Below are 24,392 nucleotides of genomic sequence, written 5' to 3' on the forward strand. Positions count from 1 at the left end.
TCAGTTTTTCCGGGGTGCTGTGTGCTGTCAGTAGGGATGTTAATGGAGTGTGTGGGGAGGATCCTGCGAATGCATGATCGCGGCCTGGGGGCCCTGATAGTTGTGGGGAATAGGGACCAGAACTCAACGTTAGAGGGACTAGTTGGGGGTTCAATTCCTTCACCATTCTAAGGCACCTGGACCCCAGACTGACTGGGAGGGGGGGCTCGGCAGCCCTCTGCGACATGAGGGTGCTGAGACCCCTGGGATCCCTGAGAGTGGATGGGGCGTTCCAGTGTGTGGCTGCTGTTTGTTATGTGTCTTAAGCACTTGAAAGAGGCAGAGGTTCTGAGGCTGCTGGGACGCCCTGATAGGGAACTGGAACGGCTGCACATGGTGATGATTTGTGTGACCCTGAGCCAGTCACACCAGGGCTCTGAATGTCTTGTGTGTAAAGGGAAGGGTTAGGCCTGGGAGCCATCGTTGGGAGTAAAGATCAGGTAGCAACTGTTGGATCCTGAGAGGGACGGTGGTTTTGTATCGTTTAGCTGTGCACACATCTTCCTCAGGCCCTGGAGATGAAGAGGAACCAACAGGGTGCTCTGGTAACTGTACAAACAATAGGCCTGTGGTAAAGGGACCTGGGGTAGGATGGAAGAGTGAGGAAGTGGGGTTCCTAGGAAATCACTGGGTCTGGTAGCTGCTAGGATGATCTCAAGGACTTTGTGCACATGTGAAAATTGGGGCTTTGGTGACTTGAAGTGTGTGGAGCATGCAAACTGAATGTCCCAAATGAGAGGGGGGTTTGGATGGGGTCTGTGTTCCAGGCACCAAGCTCAGAATTGGCTGGATGTTTGAGAGGTTCCGGTTCCCCAGTGCTGATTAACCTCACAGGTTTCAGAAAACTAAAAAGCCAGAATTGCAAGCCATTATCACAGGTCACATTTGAACTCTGGCTCTATTTGTTAAGAGCCTGAGAATTGTTATGAGACAATTTAGTAAAGTTTAGTAACTTATGAGCTTCAGTGGGTCCTTTGGGTAGTAATACCCATCTCACAGTGTTACTATGAAGATTAAATAAGATAATGTATGCAAAGTGCTTGACAAAATGCCTGGGTTGTGTTTTTAAAATTATTTAGCTAAAAATATGCCTATAGGATGACAAAACAGCAATAGGGCGAGAGATTTATGTGAATGCTGTGGTTAGGAACTATTCTCACATCCTTGAGTTTTTCCGCCAGTTTTGGTGACTCCCTCCCTCTTTCCCTCTTTCTGGTTCTGGTCTTCAGGCACCAGCCCAAAACCCTCTCCCAGGATCCAGGCCCTAGGCTGAGCCACTTGCTTTCCCAGTTGATTTCCTCATCCTAGACTCATTCTCCACCCTGCCCCTCCTTCTTTGGTGCCATAGTAACGAGAGATTCAGGCTCTGAAGGGGGCCTCGCAAGAGCAAAGGTGCGTGTGTTTGCTCACAGAACCCGGCCTTCCTGGGATTGCGCCAGCAGATGTGTACAGTTGGGAGAGGGGAAAAGGCAGGGCCAGGAGCTGCAGGGACAAGCCCAGGGGAGGGCGATGCGTGTCTGCAGAGAGCGGGGGAGGAGGGACCCCTTCTAATCCTCTCTCCAGGAATCCCTGGCTTTGGGACAGGACGGCTGTTGTTGGGTTGTGGGAGGCGCTCGGGCTTGGTGCATGTCCTGGGCCACCCGCCAAAAGAACACGATGTTCCCAAGTGCGCTGGCCGCCGCCCTCAGGGTCTGGCCGCCAGCCAAACCACTGCCTCCCCAGCCGCCCTGCCCCACATTCCCCGGCCTCCTCGCCCCGCCCTGCCCCGATCCTCCGCTTTGACGTCACCCTGCCTCCCGCCCCCTCTCCTCCATTGACGGCAGCAGGGCCTGTTACTGTGGGGACCGGGAGGCAGGACAACCAGGGCCGTGGGAGCCGGTGAGCGCTGCGGAGGCTCTGAACCCTTTGTCTATGCAAAAAAATAAATATGGAGGTGTAGGTGGGAGAGCAAGGACTGCCTTGTGTCAGGAGAGATTACACCTTTACCCTGAGGAGCGCTGCTGGGAGGAAGGAAAATGTTTCCCGAGAAGAGATGTCTGAAAATGAGACAAGGGATGGGGCCACAGCTTGTGAGTTGGGGGCACAGATTCAAGAAGAGAAGACTGAAAGCCCAGGTGCTGCTTGTGTCTTCTTGCTTTGGTTTTTCTAGGTTATTTTATATCCTCCCTCCCAGCTTTTCCACAGAGCCTTCCCCCTGGCACCCAGTGGGGAGCAGGGGGAAGGCTCTGTGACAGCGAGGAGAGTGATTGGGTCAGCATCGCTGGGGTGAGGGGCTGCCACCCCCACCTTCAGGGAGCCCGAGAGCACTACGCATTACAGTCCTGGATGGAAGGAGTCTGTTCCTGCAGCTCTCCTGGGCCTACCCTGGTGCTGTATTCCCCAAATCAGCCCCTGGTCTGTTTTTAGGACTCAGCGTTTTGCTCCTCCTTCTTTTAAAAAAGTTGTAATTTTCAGTCCCTCTCCGGAGCTGAGTCCCTTTCCCCTCCCCTATCAGTGTTAACAACAAAATCATGGTTTTTACTGATCACCTGCCATGTGTCAGCTTCTGTGCTAGGGTCTGGGGAATACAGCGAAGTAGAGAGATGATGTTCTTGGCTTTCTCTTTTCCTCACGGTGGAGATCTGAAGCCCTTGCCACCAGACTCTTTTCTGTCTAGGGTCCCAGTTGGTCTTTTTTTCTCAGGTATCCCTTTCGTTTCTCTAACCCTGGGTTTTAGCCCTCCACTTCTGGGGCAGCTCTAACTGAGGGTAGCTGTATCCTGAGGAGAGAAGCACTAGTCACCACACAGGCTGCCTAGGCCTCGAGACCTTTCCTCTGATTGGCCACAGGAGCACCTGCCATTGTTTCCCTTCACACCTCCCACTGGCTCTGGCTGCCTTTGTATTGTGCGTATCCGCCACCAGCAGCACCACACTTCATCATATCTGGATTCTCAATTGCCTTCCTCCTAGCAGTGTAAGGATTGGAAGTGTCAGAGGGAGGAGTTGGGTAAGACAGCTTTATTATAATGACAAGGCTGAGAAAGGGAACCCAGGACAAGTCAGGCCAAGTGTCTGTCCCCCTCCTTTCAGGGACCAGCCTTGTCATCCAGCTTGATCCTCCTCCCAGGGTCTGTGTTCCCTTGTCCCACCCCTAGTGTCCTGCAGGGCTGATCAGTTCAGTGAGCGGACATCTCTTACATACGAATGTATTCCGGGCATGTTCCCGGAAGAGGGGCGGCTTACCTCCCTTCCTTTCAGTATTCATTGTACAAGGCGTCCCCGCTCATTGGCTGGTGGGTAATGTCTGTGCCAGCACCCAGATCCACGTGCACCCGCGTGTGTGACACAGCCCTGACCTCAGTGGGGGCCAGTAGCCAATCAGGTGCCAGGACAAGAGCCCCAGCCAGTGGGGGCGGGGCCTGGGCGCCGCGGCAGGAGGCCAATGAGGGGCAGAGCCTGGCATTATGCAATCCACCTCCTGCCCCGGGAGCTTCCATTCGGCGGCGGCTGCACCGGCGGCAGCAGGGGCCGGAGGACGCTCGCGCGGACAGGTAGGCGTCTCCATGACCCCCGTCCCCCCGGAGCCGGTTACCAGCTCCAAATCGGATCGCCCCCACTTACAGCCTGATATGCTGTTTCCGGCCCGGGAGTTCAGACAGCAGACCAATAATCCGTCTTCCTTTACCGATGTCCACACCCTCTCAGCCCCCCTGGGACCCAGGTGTTGTTCCTTGCAACCCTGCACCGGCTGCCTGTACTCTGACCCTCTTACCTTACCTTACCTCCGCTTTGCCCCCCCCCCCCCCCCCGCCCCGCTCCCAGCTCTTCCGGTCCCACGCCCGACCCTCAGCAGGAACGACCCCTGCCGTCTTTTTTGTCACCCGGGGTCCCCGGTTTAGCCGCGGTACCGGACCCCTTCTGGGTTTCTGTGCTCCCTGCACTCCCCCCTCAACCCCTGGCCCGGCGCCGGCCGTGATGTCAGTCCGTTTCGGGCTGGAACATCCCGTTCTCGGTGCTAGTTCTTGCTGTTGGCCACAGCTTTCCTTTGGCTCAGAAAATGCTCGGGGTTTGGGGGTGTGGTTGGACCGAGAGTAGGAGAAGAAATATCCGCTGGCTGTGTGTATCCCGTGCTCAGAGCGGAGTGTGTCTGCTTCGGATGGGGGTGGGGTATGCGTCCAGGAAATTCGCGGGCTGAGGTGAAAGGATTCCCGGGTCCCTGACAGAGGCAGGTGCCAGCTTCGGTTTGGGGGGGAGAGGGGTTGGGTGAGGGTGGAGGGGCCAGATAACGTGAGGCCGAGAGATCTTGACCAGAATGAGTGGAATCCAGGCGAGCGCCAGGCTGTGGGGCTTTTTGCGGAGGGCAGTGGCCGTTGCCAGCTCGCGGGGTCCCGGCAGGCTACCCCTCTCAGGGAACCGGGAGATGGTAGAGGTGGGCGAACCCTCGCCACGCTCGCCTGCGCGCCTGTGTGGGAGTAGGTCCGTCGTCGTCTTCCGCTGGGAAGTGGGGGAGGGTCGCCCTTCCCGCCCTCCTGTGGTCCCTCCAGCAACCGCTGAGCTCAGCGGCTGACGTCGGTTTCCCTGGTGACCGCGGTGGCGGCGGAAGCGCCGTGGTGGGGCGCACGGGTCTCCGCGCATGTGCAGCGGAGATGGCCCCGCCCCCTGATAAAATTAGCCGGGAGACCTAAATATAGGAGGCGACGGGCTCGCCGGGCGCCCAGCGGCCTTGGAGTCCTAGGCAGAGTGGGAGCCAGATGGGAATTTGGGGCTGGAAGATGTCCAGTTTGGCCCACAGCCGTGGTTTTAGTAGACTGCTCAGGCTCTACTTACCCAGGCCACGCTGGCAAGGGTAGTGGGAAAGCCAAAGAAAGGTCCCTTCCCACCTCCAACCCCCTACCAGGACCAGAAACTGAACTCAACTAGCTTCCTATTAGAAGCCCGGGTCCCGGGAGCCTGGGGGCAGGAGGATCTGAGTGTAGCGGCTACTGTCCAGTTAACAGCCCCGCTTTCTCTAAGCCCTCTTTTCTGGTCTTCCTCTCCAGGTACTGACCTGTGACCAAACTTCTCAATTCTCAGAGACTTGAGTCTCTCTCTTCACTCCCCAGCCAGGCCTCCTGGCCCCCTTGTGCATCCGTGGTGGCCTCTCCATCATCGCTGTTTTCCACCTGCCCTCCCCATGGCCCAGACATGAGTAGCTCCCTAGAAGGGGCTGATGGGGGAGGGGACCCCAGGCCAGGCGAATCCTTTTGTCCTGGAGGGGCGCCTTCCCCTGGGCCTCCGCAGCACAGGTCTTGCCCTGGCCCCAGCTTGGCTGATGACACCGATGCCAACAGCAATGGCTCAAGTGGCAATGAGTCCAACGGGCATGAGTCCAGGGGTGCATCTCAGCGGAGCTCACATAGCTCCTCCTCTGGCAACGGCAAGGACTCAGCCCTGCTGGAGACCACTGAGAGCAGCAAGAGGTGCGTACAGACATGTGTGACGGGGGCTGGGCGTGGTCTGATGAGCAGGCTGAGCCCGGAGAACGGCTTTCTCCTCAACGTGGGCCTGTTGCTACTCCCTTAGCACAAACTCTCAGAGCCCGTCCCCACCCAGCAGTTCCGTTGCCTACAGCCTCCTAAGTGCCAGCTCAGAACAGGACAACCCATCTACCAGTGGCTGCAGGTGTGTGGGCTCAGGGCTGGGGAAGAGGCCTGGGGGCTGGGCCGTGCTTTGAGGCTCATGCCTATGCCCCTTCCCTCCCTCTGGGCCTTGCAGCAGCGAACAGTCAGCCCGCGCAAGGACCCAGAAGGAACTCATGACAGCGCTGCGGGAGCTCAAGCTCCGGCTGCCGCCAGAGCGCCGGGGCAAGGGCCGCTCCGGGACGCTGGCCACACTGCAGTACGCACTGGCCTGTGTCAAGCAGGTGCAGGGTGAGTGGTGCTTCCTGGGAGGACAGTGGCCGGATCCCGGGTTTCTGTGGGGGAGCCATCTCACTGAGTGTCCCCCTGCCCTCACCCTGTAGCCAACCAGGAGTACTACCAGCAGTGGAGCCTGGAGGAAGGTGAGGCGTGTGCCATGGACATGTCCACCTACACTCTGGAGGAGCTGGAGCACATCACGTCCGAGTACACGCTTCGCAACCAGGTCAGCGGCAGCCCCTCCTCTCGGTCCTCACTCACCCTCATCCCCGCCCCCACGGCCTCTGAGTCCGCCCTTGTCTTCCCTCTGCTGCCCAGGATACCTTCTCCGTGGCCGTCTCCTTCCTGACGGGCCGAATCGTCTACGTTTCGGAGCAGGCAGGTGTCCTGCTGCACTGCAAGCAGGACGTGTTCCGGGGCGCCCGCTTCTCAGAGCTCCTGGCTCCCCAGGATGTGGGCGTCTTCTATGGTTCCACGGCCCCGTCTCGCCTGCCCGTCTGGGGCATGGGGGCTTCGGCAGGTGAGGTCCCCAGGGGCTCGGGGGACAGATGAGCAGTTGCCGGAAGCTCATTCTATGAGGAACCGGAAGCCCAGGCTTTTCCTTGCTGGGTTCCTCCCAGCCCAGGAGGGGCCTGGGGCTGTGCTCACCTCTCTCCCCATCTCTCCCAGATTCAGGCGTCAAGGACTTCACCCAGGAGAAGTCTGTCTTTTGCCGTATCAGGTAGGCGGGAGCAGACCCCTCCACCTTCCACACACATTCCTTCTTCGCTGTGTGGACCCTGACCGCGAGGCGGGGGGTGGGTGGCCTTCCCTGATGGTCACTAACGCCTTTTTTCTCCCTTGGCTAGAGGAGGCCCCGACAGGGACCCAGGGCCGCGCTACCAGCCGTTCCGCCTGACCCCATATGTGACCAAAATCCGGGTCTCAGAAGGGGCTCCCGCACAGCCATGCTGCCTGCTCATTGCAGAGCGAATCCACTCGGGTTATGAAGGTGGGCAGGCCTGTTGGGGGTGGAAGGAGGGTACCTTCTCTGGTTTGGGGGTGAAGCAGGACATGAGTTTGGGAGGCAGGAGCCACTGGGAATTTTGGACCGAGAAGGTATTACAAAGATGAGGCTTTGAAGCCTGCTTTATAGGTAGAGTTGGCTAAGAGCCCAAACCAGGAGAGGGCAAAGCAGTGTGCCTTGCTCTCGCTCATTACTGGTATGGCCACAGAATGGTCCAGGCCATCTTGGTAGGCCAGAAGGCCCAGGGCAGAGCTGTGGGAGGGTGGCAGCCAGCCTGGGCTCCAGGCGGCCTGGAGGGCGGAGGTCCTGGACCATTTTGGATGAAACCCAGTGGCCACGTTTTCTGTGCTCAGCTCCCCGGATACCGCCGGACAAGAGGATCTTCACCACACGGCACACGCCCAGCTGCCTCTTCCAGGATGTGGATGAAAGGTGAGGTCAGGACCTGAGGAAAGTGGGCGGCCGGGGCTGAGGCCATGGCCAGGCTGATGCCTCCTCCCATTTCAGGGCTGCCCCACTGCTGGGCTACCTCCCCCAGGACCTCCTGGGGGCCCCAGTGCTCATGTTCCTGCATCCTGAGGACCGACCCCTCATGCTGGCCATCCACAAGAAGAGTGAGTCCTCACCCTGCTTCTCCTTCCCGGCCGTCTCAAGGCTTCTGAGCGGTGCCAGTCCCGGGGCCTGACTCTCCTGAGGCTCCAGCGGGGTGGCTTCGCCTTCCTCAGCGCCCCCTCCTTCCTGCTGAGCCTCCCCTTATTTCCCTTCAGTCCTGCAGCTGGCCGGCCAGCCCTTTGACCACTCTCCCATTCGTTTCTGCGCACGTAACGGGGAGTACGTTACCATGGACACCAGCTGGGCTGGCTTCGTGCACCCCTGGAGCCGCAAGGTGGCGTTTGTGCTGGGCCGCCACAAAGTCCGCACGTGAGAGGCCGAGAGCAGAGCGGGCGCTGGGAGGTGGGGCGGTTTGGAGGGGGTAGGGTTTGACACACCCTTCCTCATCCCACAGGGCGCCCCTGAATGAGGACGTGTTCACTCCTCCAGCCCCCAGCCCTGCTCTTTCCCTGGACCCTGAGATCCAGGAGCTGTCTGAGCAGATCCACCGGCTGCTGTTACAGGTGAGAGCTGGGGAGAGGGGGCCTGGACTGGAGGAAGGGGTGGGCTGTAGGGCTACGGACGCCTCACCTGCTCCTCTCCCTGCCTCAGCCCGTGCACAGCCCCAGCCCCCCGGGGCTCTGTGGAGTCGGCCCGGTGACTTCCCCAGGCCCCCTCTTCAGCCCTGGCTCGTCCAGTGACAGCAATGGGGGTGACGCCGAGGGGCCTGGGCCTCCTGCCCCGGTGAGTGCTCTTTCCCACTGCGCCCCTCTAGCCGCCCGGTCCCCTTGCTTTTTGGAATCGGCATTGCCAATCCCAGGCTCACCCCCCTCCTTTCTCCTGCTCTCCTCATGGCCTCCATGCTTACCCACAGGGGTGCACTGTGCCCGGCACCCCTGCCACCGGCCAGGCTGCCCAGTGCTGCCCACTGCCCTGCTCTGCCCCACAGGTGACCTTCCAGCAGATCTGTAAGGATGTGCATCTGGTGAAGCACCAGGGGCAGCAGCTCTTTATCGAGTCCCGGGCTCGGCCTCTTCCCCGGCCCCGCTTCCCTGGTGAGTTGGCAGGGGTGTCGGTGAGGGTGCGGGTGCGGGTGCGAGTGCGAGTGCAGGTGGGGGAGCGGGTGGGGGTGTGAGTGCGGGTGCGGGTGCGAGTGCAGGTGGGGGAGCGGGTGGGGGTGCAAGTGCGAGCGGGTGCGGGTGCGGAGTGAGACTGCTGGTCTGACCTTCACCCCAACCAGAAGCTTTCTTCTCTCCTTTCTCCCTGGCTCAGCTATAGACACAGTCAAGGCCAGGACCCTTTCCTGCCAGTCCCCAGACCCAGAGCTGGAGGCAGACCCTGCTCTAGTCCCAGCCCCGCCCGCTGTGGCCCCTGGGGAGGCTGAGCCGAAAGAAGCCTCCAGTTGCTCCTACCAGCAGATCAACTGCCTGGACGGCATCCTCAGGTAAGGCTGGTCTGCACCTCCTTCCACTGCACTGGTCTTGCCCCTCCGGGCCCTGCCCTCATGTCCTGTGTGTTGCCAGGTACCTGGACAGCTGCAACATCCCAGGCACCACCAAGCGCAAATGTGCCTCCTCCTCCTCCTGCTCCGCCTCCTCGGCCTCTGATGATGACAAGCAGAGGACAGGTCCAGTCTCTGTGGGAACCAAGAAAGGTAAAGACCAGTGCCTGTCCCGCTCCCACTGCCCCGTGCTGGCCTGCTGGCCTGTGTCTCCCCCCTCTGCCTGTGGGCCCCCCACCTTGCTCTGCCTGTCCCCCTCCCAGTCTCCAGATCCTCCCTACCATCCATTCCTCCCCCTCCTCCCTGGGACTCCTCTCCTGAATGGTGGGGCAAGTGGTGGTAACTGGTGCCATCTCTCCGCACAGATCAGTCGGCAGTGCTGTCGGGGGAGGGGGCCCCCCCTCGGAAGGAGCCGGTGGTGGGAGGCGCCCTGAGCCCGCTCGCCCTGGCCAATAAGGCGGAGAGCGTGGTGTCCGTCACCAGTCAGTGTAGCTTCAGCTCCACCATCGTCCATGTGGGAGACAAGAAGCCCCCGGAGTCGGGTATGGCTTGGGCTTGGAGTAAGGGGGAGTACCAGCTCCCTTTGGCCCCCTAGCCAGTTCCCCACCTGCCTTTCCACCCCCTCTGCCCTGATGGAGAGGAGGAGGCTCTGCTCAGCATGGGGCTGCCGCTCCTTGCCTCCATCCCACCGGCCTTTGCTCCTTTGTCTTCCCCCACCCTGCTTCCCCTGTCTTCCTGTCAGTTCACAAAGTATGGGTGGGTCATCCCCCAGGTACTGACCACAGACGGTCGGAAGCAGGGACTTAGAAAACCCTGAAGGACAGTGACCTGGAAAATGTGGGAGAGAAGGGCAAGGGGTGGGCTTCCCTCTGAGAGGGGTGGAGGGTGTCATCCTGGGGGAGTGCCCTGAGGGGACTGGGTACCCTCTGTCCTCCGGGGACAGCGTTGCCCAGAGGAGAGGGCCCAGAGCCAGTCCCCGGCGGGGAGGGGCCCAGCGTACACACAGGGCCCAGGCCCGTGGGGCCGAGGCCAGGGGTTGGCTAAGCTATCGGACAGGGGAGGTGTGGTGTGGTGTTAACTCTTGAGGTGATTCTGATGATCATTCCCCCATCTCGCCCTCCTCAGACATCGTCATGATGGAGGACCTGCCTGGCTTGGCTCCATGCCCAGCCCCCACCCCCACAGCAGCCCCTGACCCAGTCCCAGATGCCTACCGCCCTGTGGGCCTGACCAAGGCCATGCTGTCCCTGCACACACAGAAGGAGGAGCAGGCCTTCCTCAGCCGCTTCCGGGACCTCAGCCGGCTGCGTGGACTCAATGGCTCCTCCATGGCTCCCTCGGCCCCTGGAGAGCGAGGTAGCCAACCTTCACCTCTCTGAGCTGCCCTCTGCCAGTGTAGAATCGGACTGTTTCGGGGATGGGTTTTTTGAGGGAGATGTTCCTGCTCCAGAGACCCAGACTCCTACTGCCTCCACACCTGGGCCGTAGGCCCTGGGCCCTGCCTGGGGCCGGCCCTTCGTTAGGTCTCCCCACTGGGCCAGGAACCAGGCTGCGGCCAGAGGGCAGCACGGGGGCTGAGGTGCTCTGCGTCAGGTCCAGCCAGGGGACAGGGACAGAAGGTGTGCCCTCTTAGACTCAGTTGTCACTGAGTGAGAGACGTACACAGGCCTGGCAGTGTGGCTCAGTTGGTTGAATGTTATCCTGTGCACCAAAAGGTCGCCAGTTCAATTCCTGACCAGAGCACAGGCCCAGGTTGCAGATTTGGTCCCAGTCAAGTGTGTATAGGAGGCAGTCGATCATATCGATGTTTCTCTCTCTCTCCTCTTTCTAAAATCTGTAAACACATATTTTAAAAAAATATATTTTATTGATTTTTTACAGAGAGGAGGAGAGAGGGATAGAGAGCTAGAAACGTCGATGAGAGAGAAACATCGATCAGCTGCCTCTTGCACACTCCCTACCGGGGATGTGCCTACAACCAATGTACATGCCCTTGACTGGAATTGAACCTGGGACCTTTCAGTCCGCAGACCGATATCGGCAGTAAACACATATTTTAAAAAAGAGAGGGATCTATACAAACTCAGGGCCAAATCTAGGCAAGGAGACTCCAGTGGAGTCAGGCTTCAAGAGGCAGGCAGCAGCCCAGCAGTGACAGGGAGGCCTCCTGTAGGCGGACACAGGGCTCAGGATCGGCTTTCCTGCCTATGTCTTTGCTTCATCAAGAGCTAGGCAGAGCGTGGCCTTGACTGGCAGAAGGAGCGCCAACACTGGCAGCACCTGAGGGAACTTGATGCATGGACAGAAGCCTCCCACCCATTCGTTTATGGACCACCCTGCTCCTCCCATCGGCCAGTGCCTCTCCTGCACACCCAGCTCAACCCCTCAGCCCTCATGTAACCTTTCCTCCCCCGCTCCTTTCTCAATAAACCCCCTGTCCTGCCTCCTGTGATTCTTGCCTGGAGGCTCCCACCTCCCCAGTCCCCTCTGTGCAGGCCGAGAAGCTACACGTCTAGGGCTTTCGCCCGCCCTCTCCCTTGTTAGAATGGCAGGGCAGTGAGTGTGCAGGGGCGCCAAGCCCACATGGAGGCCCTCCCTAACCCTGGTCTCTCCCCACAGGCTGCCACCATGGCCGCACGCCCCCCAGCCGCCGATACCACTGCCGGTCCAAAGCCAAGCGCTCACGTCACCACCAGACCCCTCGGGTGGAAGCCCCCTGCTATGTCTCCCACCCCTCACCTGTCCCACCCTCTGCCCCTTGGCCCCCCCCACCAGCTGCTACTCCCTTCCCAGCTGTGGTACAGCCCTACCCCCTCCCAGTATTCTCCCCCCGAGAGGGTCCCCAGCCTCTTTCCTCGGCCCCCACATCTGTGTCCCCTGCAGCTTTTCCTGCCCCCCTGATGACCCCAGTTGTAGCCTTGGTGCTACCTAACTATCTGTTCCCTACCCCCTCCAGCTATCCCTATGGGGTCCCTCAGACTCCTGCCGAGGGTCCCCCTACCCCTGTGTCCCACTCCCCTTCTCCGTCCTTGCCCCCGCCAGCCCCCAGCCCTCCCCGCCGCCCAGACTCTCCACTCTTCAACTCACGGTGCAGCTCCCCACTCCAGCTAAACCTGCTGCAGCTGGAGGAGTCCCTCTGGGTGGAGGAGGGTGCTGCCGCAGGGGCCCCTGGGAGCAGTGCTGGGCCCCTGCCTCCCAGTGAGGAGACTGCCGAGCCAGAGGCCAGGCTGGTGAGAACGGGTCCCCGCATCCTCTTCCACAGCCCTCCCTGTGCTCCTCCTCTCCTCACTGCTTCCTGCCCTCTGCCTGCACCTCATCTCCAGAAGGTGGCGTGGGCGGTGGGAGACCCCAGCTGAGTCTGCCTGCCTGTGCAGGGGGACAGTCCTGTCTGTCTGACAGGCGGTGTGGACAGCCCAATAACCTCTGAGCGTGCATGTGCCACTTGGAAATGGTTCAGCGTCATGTCCCTACTCTTCGCCAGCTCTCTGCGCTCTCATTCCCGTCCCAGTGTCGTGGGTCAGATCAAAGGCCACTTGGCTTGGGTGTGCTCCCCAAACGGTGGAAAGTGGAAGCAGTTGAAGGGAAGCCCAGGTGTTGATCCCTTAATTTTTCTCGGCCCCCCCATCCCCAACAGGTGGAGGTAACTGAGTCCTCCAATCAGGACGCACTTTCGGGCTCCAGTGACCTCCTGGAATTGTTGCTGCAAGAAGACTCTCGCTCGGGCACAGGCTCTGCTGCCTCAGGCTCCTTGGGCTCTGGCTTGGGCTCTGGGTCTGGTTCAGGCTCCCATGAGGGGGGCAGCACCTCAGCCAGCATCACACGTGAGTGCCTTTTAGGTAGAGCAGTGACTGGGGAGTTAAGAGTCCAGGCCCCACGTTGGTGGGCAGCCTGGGCCATGCCCTGCTTAGGCTCCTAAGGCCAGTGGGCTGGACATGGGGCCTTGAGGGAGGTGGGCGTGCCAGCTGGCCTGACTCCATTGGTTGGCACCCTGCTTTATAGGAAGCAGTCAGAGTAGCCACACAAGCAAGTACTTCGGCAGCATCGACTCTTCGGAAGCGGAGGCTGGGGCTGCCCAGGCCAAGGCTGAGCCGGGGGACCAGGTGATTAAGTACGTGCTCCAGGATCCCATCTGGCTGCTCATGGCCAACGCTGACCAGCGTGTCATGATGACCTACCAGGTGCCCTCCAGGTGAGGAGTTTGAGGCCTTCTTGCCATCCTTTCGAGAGGTGGAGAAGGTGGCCCACCCTCACGCCCCAGCTAACTCGGGGTTTTCTTTTCTGGGGCTGGCTCTCCTCTGTGGCTCTCCGTCCTGTCCCCTGCCTGTTGGAGCCCTCTCATTAGTTCCTCCAGGGCTGAGGGCAGCTCTCCTGGTCTCAGAAGCCCTGAACTCCTCAGGGGAGGAGCATGAGGCAGTGGGTGGGGAGCTGTGGTAGAGGAAGAATGCCAGCCTCATGGGCCCTGGCCCCACCACCCAGCTTTGACCTCTGAACCCCCTCCTGCAGGGACATGGCCTCCGTGCTGAGGCAGGACCGGCAGCGGCTCCGGGCCATGCAGAAGCAGCAGCCTCGGTTCTCGGAGGACCAGCGGAGGGAGCTGGGTGCCGTGCACTCCTGGGTCCGGGAGGGCCAGCTGCCTCGGGTCCTTGATGTGATGGTGAGAGGAGGAATCTGGGCCAGGAGGGAGGAGAGCGAATTGAGCTCAGGTCAAGAGGATAGAGGCTAAGGGCTGATTCCCTTTATTGTCGCTGGATTATTCTAAAGAATCTTGATTTTACTGAGTTTGCTGCTGGGTTATGTAGTAGTAAACCACATGTGTTTTTGTAGATCTTCTCTGGGCCAATTCTATGCTACTGACCATTGTGACTGCCCCACAGTGGGGCCTGGGTCAGGGTACAGTGGAGTTTCCAGTCTTGGCCCACATGCCTCTGTGGACTATGTTTCCTCGGAGTGTATTTTGGGAAGTGCTCAGGGGTAGTGGGTTATCAGTGGGAGAACCTTGCCTGACTCACTCACCCCCTCTCCCTCCAAGGCCTGTGTGGACTGCGGAAGTAACACGCAAGACCTTGGCCACCCTGAAGACCCCCTCTTCTCAGGACTGGATGGATTGGGGCTGGAGCCCATGGAAGAGGGTGGAGGCGAAGGTGGCAGAGGCAGTTGTGAGGATGAGGGCGGAGATGAGGCCCAGGCCCAAGCTGGGGCTGGGGTCTCAAGCTCTCAGGACCAGGCCATGGAGGAGGAGGAACAAGGTGGGAGCTCGTCCAGCCCAGCCTTACCTGCCACAGAAAATGGCGCCAGCTAAACTGCATTTGGGGGCCACCTCCAGGAGTGCATGAGAAGCTTCTTCCACATCCAACTCTCAGAACTCAGATGTGGCTGGACCAACCAGCAGCAAACTGGCCCAGCTTCTCCCGCTGTCGGGGGCTGGACCCCCATCACATCAGCCCAGGATCCAGGGTGCCTCTGGCCTCTAGGGAACAAGGGGTGGAATCTGCAGAGAAGCCGCAGCTGCCACCCCTGCTGAGTCCCTCCTCCCTGGACAGGGTTGCTGGCAGGCTGCTGCCGTGGCCTCTCCATGTTCCAGCTGAGCCCTAATCCTGGGAACCAAGGGTTGGGGCTGCACTTATTTATTGGGGGAGGAGTCCTCTCCTGCCTCTTCCCCCGATGGGAGAGGAGGGCCCGAGGCTCCAGCAGGAGCCGGTGGTCCGAACCTCTAGCTGCTCCAGGTGGGGGAGGTTGGAGGACCATGGGGTCCTTGGTGCTGCCCTCAGGTGGGACCCAGGCGTTCTCAGCTGTACCCTCTGCCTATGACATTTGTGTTTTTGATATTGTGTCTCTTAATATTTTTTAATACAAAAACAAAAAATAAAAATAAAACACAGGGCTTTGTGGAATAAAGTCTGGGGTTGGGTAAGGGGAGGTCTTGGGGAGGAGGTGGCTTTCTGTCCCACCCCTGCCTGTGGGAGCCCTGCTTCCAGGAAGGTGGTAGTGAGAGAGCAGTTCCCGTCCCTCTTCTCCCCACGCCCGTTTTCACTGAGGGGCTATGCTGAGCCTGCTGAATCTCCACCTACTTCACAGCCGCTCTCACTCTAGCATGGCCTCAGCTCCTTTGTCCAAGGAGGGAGGCATGAGAAGCAAGCACCATGGTGGGTCAGCAGGTTGGGTGTCCTGAAGCAGTTGAGGACTTCTGACTTCTTTGTCACCGCACAGGAGAAGGCCTGAAGGTGTCAGTGGCTAAGGGGAGGAGTCACCAACCCATGCATGGTCAAGTTGGCCCCCAAAAATGTGGAAGGAAGAGGGGCGGAGCATTAACTTTGTGGTTCAGATCGCAAAACCTTTGGGAAGGAAAACCTTTGAAAGGGATGAGCCACTGCCGGCTTGGGGCAGCCATTGTTCTGTAATTGGCTTTACCGGCCACATGAATAGTTCTATCTGCAGATGTACCAGCCTGGCATCGGCACCATGGCTTAGCTGGTCAAAGCTCTTGTCTGGCTCTGGCTGGGTAGCCTATTTAGAGCATCAGCCGTGTACACCAGCGTTGCCCTGGGATCCCTAGTCAGGGCACATAGAAGAATCAACAAATGAACGCATAAATAATTGGAAAGACAAATCAGGGTCTCTCGCTCTTCCTTCCTCTCTCAAATCAATAAGTAAAATAAAGGGCCTGCGTAAAAAGGAGACCCTGGATTCGAATCCTAGTGGTACCTGGCCCAGGTGACAGCATATTATTGCTGAGGGGCGAATGCATTTCCGCCTCTTCCAAAAGGCTTCTCGCAATCGCGCATCCCTTTGCTTTGAAGGGTTTGGGCCGATTTGGGCTTATTTTGTTGGGGCCATATTTGGCTCCGTGCGAGGAAGGAGGGAAGGAAAGTTGCGCCCATAGGGCTGCTGATGCCTGATGCAAAGCAGGTGCGGCCAGCAGCATCCAGTTCAGGTCCATATGCACAAACATCTCGAGATAACCGGGTGGAGGCGGACAGAACCGGCCAGGGGCAAACCTCTTTATAGACAGCTATAGTTGTGCAGGCAGTGGGCTCCTTGTGGCTGTGATGGCCGAGTGGTTAAGGCGTTGGACTCGAAATCCAATGGGGTCTCCCCGCGCAGGTTCGAATCCTGCTCACAGCGCCAGAAGTTTTGAAGAAGAGTCATTTGGTAGTTTGTTTTCCCAGTGATTTCTTTCCTTGGAGAAGATCCTGCATTTATTCTAGAACTCTCAGACTCAATCACCGGTGACCACTCCATAAACTCCCTCTTGCAGGCTTTACACTCCTTGCTACATTTCTGAAGGCTGTGTCCTGTGGAAGTCTTTTAACTGCCAATTTGAATTCATAATTCCACCAAACTCAGGTGATTCCTCAAGTCCATTGATCAATCGTATTACATTTCCATAATTCATTCACCTTGCAACCGTTCTATACTATTTCATTCCCTCTCCTTTCACTCCAAACCATAAATCCCTGCATCCCCCCTCAGTTTTATTTTTCTGTTTCACTGAGAAAAGAAGGCATTCTGAAGAGATTTTCCCATCGATATCCACAATCTCACCTACCTGCCTCCTTACCTACCTACCTACCTACCTGTCTGTGGCCACATACTCTCCCTTTCCCTCAGTACTGAATGCAAAGCAGGTGCGGCCAGCAGTATCCACTTACCACCAACCTCTGCACTTACTAGATCTCCATTTCCCTCTGGCCCACAAGGGCTCACGAATATTGCTCTTTTCCATACCATCAAGTTTTTCCTCCCTAACTGGATTATTTCCACCAGCCTACAGACTAAAATGTATTCCAATTTAGAATAAGCAAGACAACAAAAGCTATCTTGACCTCATGTCCCCCCTTCATCTATCACTCCATTTCTCTGTTACCCTCTCCTGCGACTCATTATACCCAATGTCTCCAACTCCCTTTTCTTAGTCTCCTTTGAACTCTCTCTAATCGGGTGCTCCTGCCCCCATTCATCAAAGCTGCTTTCGTTGAGGTTACCAAATGACCAATTGACACAGATGCTTACTCCCTCTGAGAAATACTCCCTTCACTCGCCTTCTCTTCACCACACTCTTCTGATGTTCCTTCTAGGTCATTAGCAGTTCATTCACAAGCTTCTTTGCTGACTCTTCTGGATCTCTAAATGTTGGGGTGTTCCCAAGGCTCAATTTTCCAACCTCTTTTCTATCTGTACTCACTCCTTTAGTGATCTCCAGCATCAGGACTTTACATATCAACTAGTGATACATTAATACATACAAAATTCTCATCTCTAGCTCCAGAACTGTTCCCTGAGTTACAGATGTAGTATTGCTTACATGTCATTTCCATTTGAATATCTAATAGGCAATTATAAACTTAAAATGTCCAAACCAAACTCCTGATGGGTCTTCCCCAAACCTGCTCCACCTATAGTCTTTCCATCTCAATTAATAGAAATTCCATTTCTGTAGTTGGTCAGGCTAAAAACCTTAGGATCATCTGTGATTTTTCTCTCATACTCTGTACATTGAATGTCAGCAACTTCTTATTTAAAATATGTAAAAAAAAAAAAATGGACTACTGCATCACTACACCCTAGCCCATACCACCCTCATCTTCACCAGATTATCTGCTCTTGTTTCTTGTATCCTTACAGTCTATTCTGAACACATTGAGCAAAGTGATTTAAAAAAAATTATTTTGGTTAATCCTTACCTGAGGATATTTTTCCATTGGTTTTTAGAGAGAGTGGGAAGGAAGGAGATAGATAGATGTGAGAGAGACATATTAACTGTTTGCTCCCTCCCTCTGCACTAGCCCAGTGGATCAGGGATCGAACCTTCAGCCCAGTTACATGCTCTAGGCCAGGAGTGGAACCCAAGACCTTTTGGTGTGTGGTTTAATGCTCTAACCACTGGGCACAAAGTGATTCTTTGTAAAAAAATAAAATAAAATAAAATAAAATAAATAAAAATGTTCATTCCTCTCTTCTTTCAATGGGGTATCTATGAATTTCTTGTTTTTAATATATAGATTAAGAAATAAATGCAGCTGAACCGGTTTGTCTAAGTGGATGGAGCGTCGGTCTGCGGACTGAAGGGTCCCGGGTTCGATTCCGATCGGGGGCATGTGCATTGGTTGCAGGCGCATTCCCGTTGGGAAGTGTGCAGAGGGCGGCTGGTCGATGTGTCTCTCTCATCAATGTTTCTAACTCTCTATCCCTCTCCCTCTCTGTAAAAAACCAATAAAATATATTTTTTTTAAAAAGAAAGGAAAAGAAACAAATGCAGCCCTAGCCAGTTTGGCTCAGTGGATAGAGCGTCGGCCTGTGGACTGAAGAGTCCCAGGTTTGATTCTGATCAAGGGCATGTACCTTGGTTGCGGGCACATCCTCAGTGGGGGGTGTGCAGGAGGCAGCTGACCAATGTTTCTCTCTCATCGATGTTTCTAATTCTCTACCGCTCTCCCCTTCCTTTCTGAAAAAAAAAAAAATCAATGAAAATATTAAAAGGAAGAAATGCAGCCCTAGCCAGTTAGTCACCTGCTAATCAATATTCCACTAAAATCTCCAGGTTCTAAAGTAAATAGTTTTTCCTTGTTTGAAGAAAAACATATGATTAAAATAATATTCTTTAAATGTTAAAGAAAAGATTCTTCCAGATTAAATAAGACTGAAGAGACATAACAACTAAATGCAACATGTGATCCTGGATTGGGAAAAAGAGCTTATGGGATGTCATTGAAACCCTTGAGGAAATCTGAATATGGATTGGGGATTAAATGATAGTATTATATTAATTTTAATCTCTTGATACTGATAGTTGTCCTATTACATACTATTCTGCTAGAAATGTCCTTGTTCTTAGGAAACACATACTGAGTTTGTGTTCAGAAAAGAAATATTTTCTATTTAGAGGGCAGTGATAAAGCAAAGGGAGCAAACGTAAACAGTTAATAGACCTGGGAAAAGAGTCTGCAGGCATTCTTTTATTATTATTGTAACTTTTTAAAAAATATATATATATTTCTTTATTGATTTCAGAGAGGAAGGGAGGAGAGAGAAAAAGAAACATCAGTGATGAGAAAGAATCATTAATTGGCTGCCTCCTGCACACCCCTTACTGGGGATCAAGCCTGAAACCCAGGTATGTGCCTGTGGCTGGAATCGAACCTGGGACCCTTCAGTCTGAAGGCTGATGCTCTATCCACTGAGCCAAGCCAGCTAGGGCTGTAACTTTTCTTAAAGTTTAAAATTATATACAAATTAAAAGAGCCAAAAAAACAAAAAAGCAGAGAAAAGGCCTTTTAATGGCTTCTCATTTCACTGAGAGATGAGTGAGTCCTGACAAAGTCTTCTCAGCGGCCTCGCTGGTCCTTCCTAATCAGCCTTCCCATGGTGGCTCCCATCTCACCTCCTACAACTTCTGCACTCGCTGCCTCCACTCCAGCCAGGCCTCTGCAGGCCCTGCTGCTCTCTGCTCTTCTGACAAACCAGGCGTGCTGCCCCTCAAGGCCTTTCTGAGCACCAAACCCCTCTGCCTGGAGTGTTCTCCCCACAGGCACTCCTGTAGTTTGACCTCTCACCTTACATTTCACCTGAATGAGTCCTTCATGATCTAAAATTGTAGTCCTCATTCTCCACTCCCTGCCTCACTTTCTTCCTAGCACCTATCACCACCCAACAAAAGATAAGTGTGTACAATGTTCATTTGACTGTTTCCCCCACAAAAAGTGTCTGACTCAGAAGAGCAAGGAGTATTGTTTGTTTTGTTTGGGGCTATAGGAAGGTCTATCCTATCCTGATTCTTCCTTTGGCCCAGAGGCTTGGTCCTCCTACTTCCGAACCCCCAACTCCCAGGATCCAATCAGGTGTCTTCAAACTGGGCCACATGCGGCCCGCAGAGGAGTCTGATCCGGCCCGCCAGGTTTTTTGGGCAGTGAGCGCAGCCGAGGTGTTACAGTAGGAGTTAGTAGTTCATATAGTCCGGCCCTCCAGCTCTCTGAGGGACCGGGATCTGGCCCCGACTTTAAAAAGTTTGTGGACCCCTGCGACACTCCCTGCTCAGGACCCAGCGGGTCCCAGGAAGCCAGCTTCCCCTTTGAAGAACAAAGAGGGAGGAGCTGAGCCTTGGAACCCGGGCATGGGGAGGAATCCCAGCAGGGAGGGGAAGCTCCGACAACTGGACCAGCTGTGCTGTCTCCGTTCCTTCCCTGCCCCCTGCCCCCTGCCCCCTGCCTCTCTATGGGCCCAGCACGTGTGGACACAAGCTCCCCTCTCCCAAGCCCAGTGGCTCAGTGTTGAGAGCATGGCCAGGAAGAGGCTGGAGACCCAGACGTTCAGACACGCGCCATATGCACAGACACAAACAGACATACATATAGGCCCACACTGACACAGAGGCATGCCAGACCCACAGAGACCCTGTCCATTAACCCCATAACTGCTGGGAATGGGGGTGGGAATGTCCTCAGAGCCACAGCTGCACAGGAACAGTGGCTGGAGAAAAATCACCAGGCCCCAACAACTGCTCTCACGGGGGCCTGAAGTGTGTGTGTGTGTGTGTGTGTGTGTGTGTGTGTGTGTGTGTGTGTTTTGAGTGGGGAGGGCTTTTTAGAAAAATATACAAAATTAGGTACAGAAAGTATTTAGAGTGAAACAAGAGATCACAACCCTATCTATTCCGAATCTTGTTTCTCCTCCATTACCCATGTACTTATAGTGACAAGAGCCACGGGGCACATTCCTATGTGCCCTCAGCTTTGCACCTTCGCAGCACAAAGCCTGGTGAGTGGGCACAGGCGATAGGAGTAGTTCTGGAAGCCATTCCTACACCAGGATGGCTGGGCGCACCTAACTGGCTGTGGAAGGACTGGTGCCACAGTAACATATCCCACAAAAATGTCAATCTTGGGTCTTTCCGACTCACCTTCTCCATAACCAGATCCCCCCAAATGCCCACAGCCATTCCCACACAGCGGGGCGGAGGGAAAGCAGAATGGAAGGTGACAGTGGTCTCTGCCTTTTACAGTTAAAAATACCTTCAATTTGCAAATATTATAGAAGCACATGGCCCGTGGAGGTGTTGCTAGGCCTGTGTAAGTGAGGGGTCCTGAAGCCGAAACCTCTTTGGCTTCAAGGCCAATTGGCTTCTGAAACTCCAATGCTTGATCCCAAGTCTCGGATGGACTCTCCACCTGCCTAGAAATCCTATTCTCATAGCTTAGGTTTGTTTTCCTTCTCTCTAAAATGAACATTTCACCCCTTCTCTTCAAACAACTTGTAGCTTTCTCCCCTCCAGAGATGAGCTTGATTCATTTTTCTTTGAGAAAATAACTTGCCTCATCCTTCCCCCTCCCCAAGTGACCCAAGCCCCGTCTCCCCTACCAGCTGAGGCTGACTTCTCTACCTGCCACTGGAGTCTACCTACCTCACCCCACCTTCCCCCACCAGCCAGGACCCGGTTATTTCCATCATCCTCAAACCCTCTCTAGCAAACCTCATCTACCTGCCACACATCGTTATGCTTGCCATTCACAGCAAAACTTGTCAATGTCCGCTGTCTGTATGCCTTCACTTCCCACTCTTACCTCAACCCACTCACTGGGACTGCACAGCCACTCTCACCCCAGGCCATTTGTGCTAAACCAGATGATTGCTTCTTCTTCAATAGCTGAGCTAGAGCTGACTGCTCCCTCCTTCTACGCTCTCTTTTCTTGGTTTGCTAGATACCCCACTCCCCTGGCTTTTCTGCTATCTCTCTGATCACCTTTGACAATTCTCCCTCCTCAACTTGACCTCAAGTGCTCCTTGCTAAGCCTATTCTCTCTCCACATTCTCTCCCTAGACACTCTGATCTCATCGCCTTAAAAACCAGTGACTCCCCTGTTTCTACCCTCCAGCTCTGACCCCCACACTTGTGTATCCTTGGCTTACCTGTATCCTCCACTTGAGTGTAAGGGGATCTCAACTAACCTGAGAGTAAAGTAAAATGCTTCTTTTCTCTCCCCAAACCTTTTCTGTCCCTCCTCCTTCCCATCTCAATAAAAGGCACCACAACCTCCTGGTACTTAAGCCAAAAACCTAGGCGTTCACGCACTCTCTCCACTGCCACCGCCTCCAGACAAGCCACAATCAGATCCTGCCTCCGTGACTGCTCTGGCAACCCAGATGGTATCTCTGCTTCCATCACACAAAGCGATCTTTTCACACAAAGGTCAGTGAATATAACTTTCCTATTAAAACTCTCGCATTGCACTCAGACGAAAATCCAAACTTCTCGGGAGTCCCCAAGGCCCCGTGTGATGGGCCGGCCGTTCCTTCCATTTTTGCAGCCCCACGCTCTCCCTCCCGGGGACAACGCCCTCTTTCTCCAGCTCCCACCAGCAAGCCCCTTTCCTGCCCCAGAGCCTTTGCACTTGCTGCTTTGTTTGCTTTTTTGCAGGTCTCATGGCCGGCTGAGCTGAGCTCAGATGTCACCTCCTGCTAGCGGCCGCCTCCGAACACCCAGACTGAAAGTAGCACTTTCCTCATCTCAGGTCATTGCCACATCCGGGTGTCCCCCGCCCGCCCCCAGCCTCATAACAACTGAATTTATATTATTTTCTGCTTTCTTAGCTCTTTTCTGTCTCCCCTGCCCACGGTCATGCACTAAGTCTCAGGGGAGACCAGATCCAATGCGCCCTCCAAGTCTCACTGCAGCCCCGCAGGAGGCACAGGCTGTGCGCACAGACACACAGACGCTCGGATTGTGTACAATGTCCTTCTGGGGCCGCTGTCCCACCTGAGAACCGAGAAGAGAGCATTCCCACTCGCTGACACCATCCAGAGACAAGAAAAACCCAGAGGAGTCAGACGTGGGAGGGAGACAGGAGACAGAACCCAGCGGCAGAGACCAGGCCCAGGGCGGCTCCAGAGGGAGGACCGAGGCAGACCCGGCCGGGACCCCGCTCAGCACCCGCGCGGGCAGCCGCCGGAGCAGATCCCGGAGGAGGCCGCGGAGGGGGCCGAACCCGCCGGAAACTGCCACCTGCGCGGCCGGTGCGGGCACCAGCCGCCCCCTCCCCTCCTCGCACCCCCTCCCCCAGCTTCAGAGCGGCCGGCAGCTGGCGGGGCGCGGGCCCCCCGCCGCGGCGGCGCGTGCGGGATCAAAGCGGCCGGGAGGGGCGGGCGGAGGGGCAGGAACCGGAGGTGTGAGCGCGCTTCCCGGGGAGGCCAGGAGCGTGGGAGCGCGGAGTGCGGACCGGGGCAGAGACCCCGAGAGGCAGGCGCGGAGAGAGACGGGAAAGATGGAGAGACCCGGAGTCAAAACCGCAGAGACAACTAGCGACCCGGAGAGATGGGCGCGAAAGTCGCTAAGAGGCCCGGGAAGAACGTGACAGAGACGGAGGCAGAGACGCCAAGAGGTGCGCAGCGCAGGGAGAGACTGCCAGACACCAAGGGCCGAGACCCTGGGACTTGGGAAAAGAAAGGGCGCTTCGGAGAGAACGGGAGGTAAGACAGGGAGAGCGAACGTGGGGAGTGCCGGAAAGAAGAGCAGGGGAACGAGATAGAGCGTACGGGGCGGGGAGACCTCGCCCCTCCCCCGCGGAGCGCCCAGGGGACCCCCGGGGCAGGGATCCGGGCGCGGCGCCCTTTCTCAGGGTCCCGCCCGCGGGGGCGCGGGGGCTGGGGGCGCAGGGAGTGGTGGGCCAGGCAGCAGGACCCCCTGCTTGGGAGGATGGACTTGTGAGAAGTTATGGAATCAAGATCTCCATCCAGAGCCTCAAGCCCTTCGGTAGAGTAAAAAAGTAATATATGAATATTTGGCGGAAATAATAAAAGATGCTTCTCAGAGAAATAACAGACTTCTTTCAGGTGTATGGTTTTTTATGGGGCGGGGAAAAATAGAGGTGTTGCATTGGCCGGGAATCGAACCCGGGCCTCCCGCGTGGCAGGCGAGAATTCTACCACTGAACCACCAATGCGCGCTCTGGTTGGCTTGCGCCAGAGCCTATAAGAGGTTCAAATAGCGGTGATCAGGCGGATTGTGCCTGCAAGGGACCCGGGGAAAGAGTGGCTCTGAATAGTTCGTGTGGGTGGAGCAACCCAGCCATCCTTCCTCTCTCCCGGATACAACCACTGGGCCATAAAGTCGCCCCATATGGCCAGGGGCGGCCCCACACCCGGGTGCGAACAGCCAGGGGCCCCCAAACCTCGCGTGCAGGTGAGAAAAACTCAGCCTGAGCTCAGGTTCCCAAGGAGGGGGGCCGCGGGGGCTACTGGGGCCACACATCTGCCTTCCCATTTGGCCCAGGTAGGGGGAGGTGGGATTGCTGGGGGCCCTAAACCCAAATGGGAGCGCCCTCCCCAAGGTCTGTGTCCCCTGCTTTGGCAGGGTAGGCTCCGTGAAAAATATCAGGTTGTGAAGGGGC

General features: G+C 56.3%; 1 protein-coding gene and 2 non-coding genes across 9 annotated transcripts; 2 read left to right on the forward strand and 1 right to left on the reverse strand.

The window, feature by feature from the left end:
• Positions 1-5,204: 5,204 nt before the first annotated feature.
• On the forward strand, positions 5,205-14,895 carry PER1 (period circadian regulator 1). 7 transcript variants are annotated; one of them, XM_045586545.1, is made up of 22 exons: positions 5,205-5,479; positions 5,583-5,681; positions 5,775-5,929; positions 6,022-6,143; positions 6,236-6,440; positions 6,590-6,638; positions 6,766-6,908; positions 7,277-7,355; positions 7,431-7,537; positions 7,691-7,844; positions 7,930-8,038; positions 8,127-8,258; positions 8,464-8,587; positions 8,706-8,958; positions 9,038-9,168; positions 9,381-9,557; positions 10,141-10,371; positions 11,635-12,245; positions 12,650-12,836; positions 13,015-13,204; positions 13,519-13,669; positions 14,045-14,895. In XM_045586545.1, exons 1-22 carry the CDS (start codon positions 5,205-5,207, stop codon positions 14,312-14,314), a joined length of 3,954 nt encoding a protein of 1,317 aa, XP_045442501.1. In that variant the 3' UTR covers positions 14,315-14,895. The 7 variants fall into 7 exon arrangements, with proteins under 7 accessions (XP_045442501.1, XP_036308012.1, XP_036308013.1 ...); XM_036452119.2 differs by having other exon boundaries at positions 6,236-6,437; positions 6,587-6,638; XM_036452120.2 differs by having other exon boundaries at positions 6,236-6,437; positions 6,587-6,638; positions 8,464-8,569; positions 8,781-8,958.
• A 1,160-nt stretch (positions 14,896-16,055) lies between these two features.
• Positions 16,056-16,137, forward strand: TRNAS-CGA. Its single transcript has one exon. It is a non-coding gene; the product is annotated as a tRNA-Ser (tRNA).
• A 7,737-nt stretch (positions 16,138-23,874) lies between these two features.
• On the reverse strand, positions 23,875-23,945 carry TRNAG-GCC. The gene has a single exon. It is a non-coding gene; the product is annotated as a tRNA-Gly (tRNA).
• Positions 23,946-24,392: the final 447 nt, after the last annotated feature.

Source organism: Pipistrellus kuhlii, unplaced genomic scaffold (genome assembly GCF_014108245.1).
Source record: "Pipistrellus kuhlii isolate mPipKuh1 unplaced genomic scaffold, mPipKuh1.p scaffold_m20_p_23, whole genome shotgun sequence".
NCBI lineage: Eukaryota > Metazoa > Chordata > Mammalia > Chiroptera > Vespertilionidae > Pipistrellus > Pipistrellus kuhlii.

Bases quoted from the DNA above. Each gene is read 5' to 3' on its own strand.
- PER1 (XM_045586545.1), top strand. From the start codon at position 5,205: ATGAGTAGCTCCCTAGAAGGGGCTGATGGGGGAGGGGACCCCAGGCCA. The intron at 5,682-5,774 runs GTGTGTGGGCTC...TGGGCCTTGCAG, and splicing joins CCATCTACCAGTGGCTGCAG to CAGCGAACAGTCAGCCCGCG. The intron at 13,205-13,518 runs GTGAGGAGTTTG...CCCCTCCTGCAG, and splicing joins ACCTACCAGGTGCCCTCCAG to GGACATGGCCTCCGTGCTGA.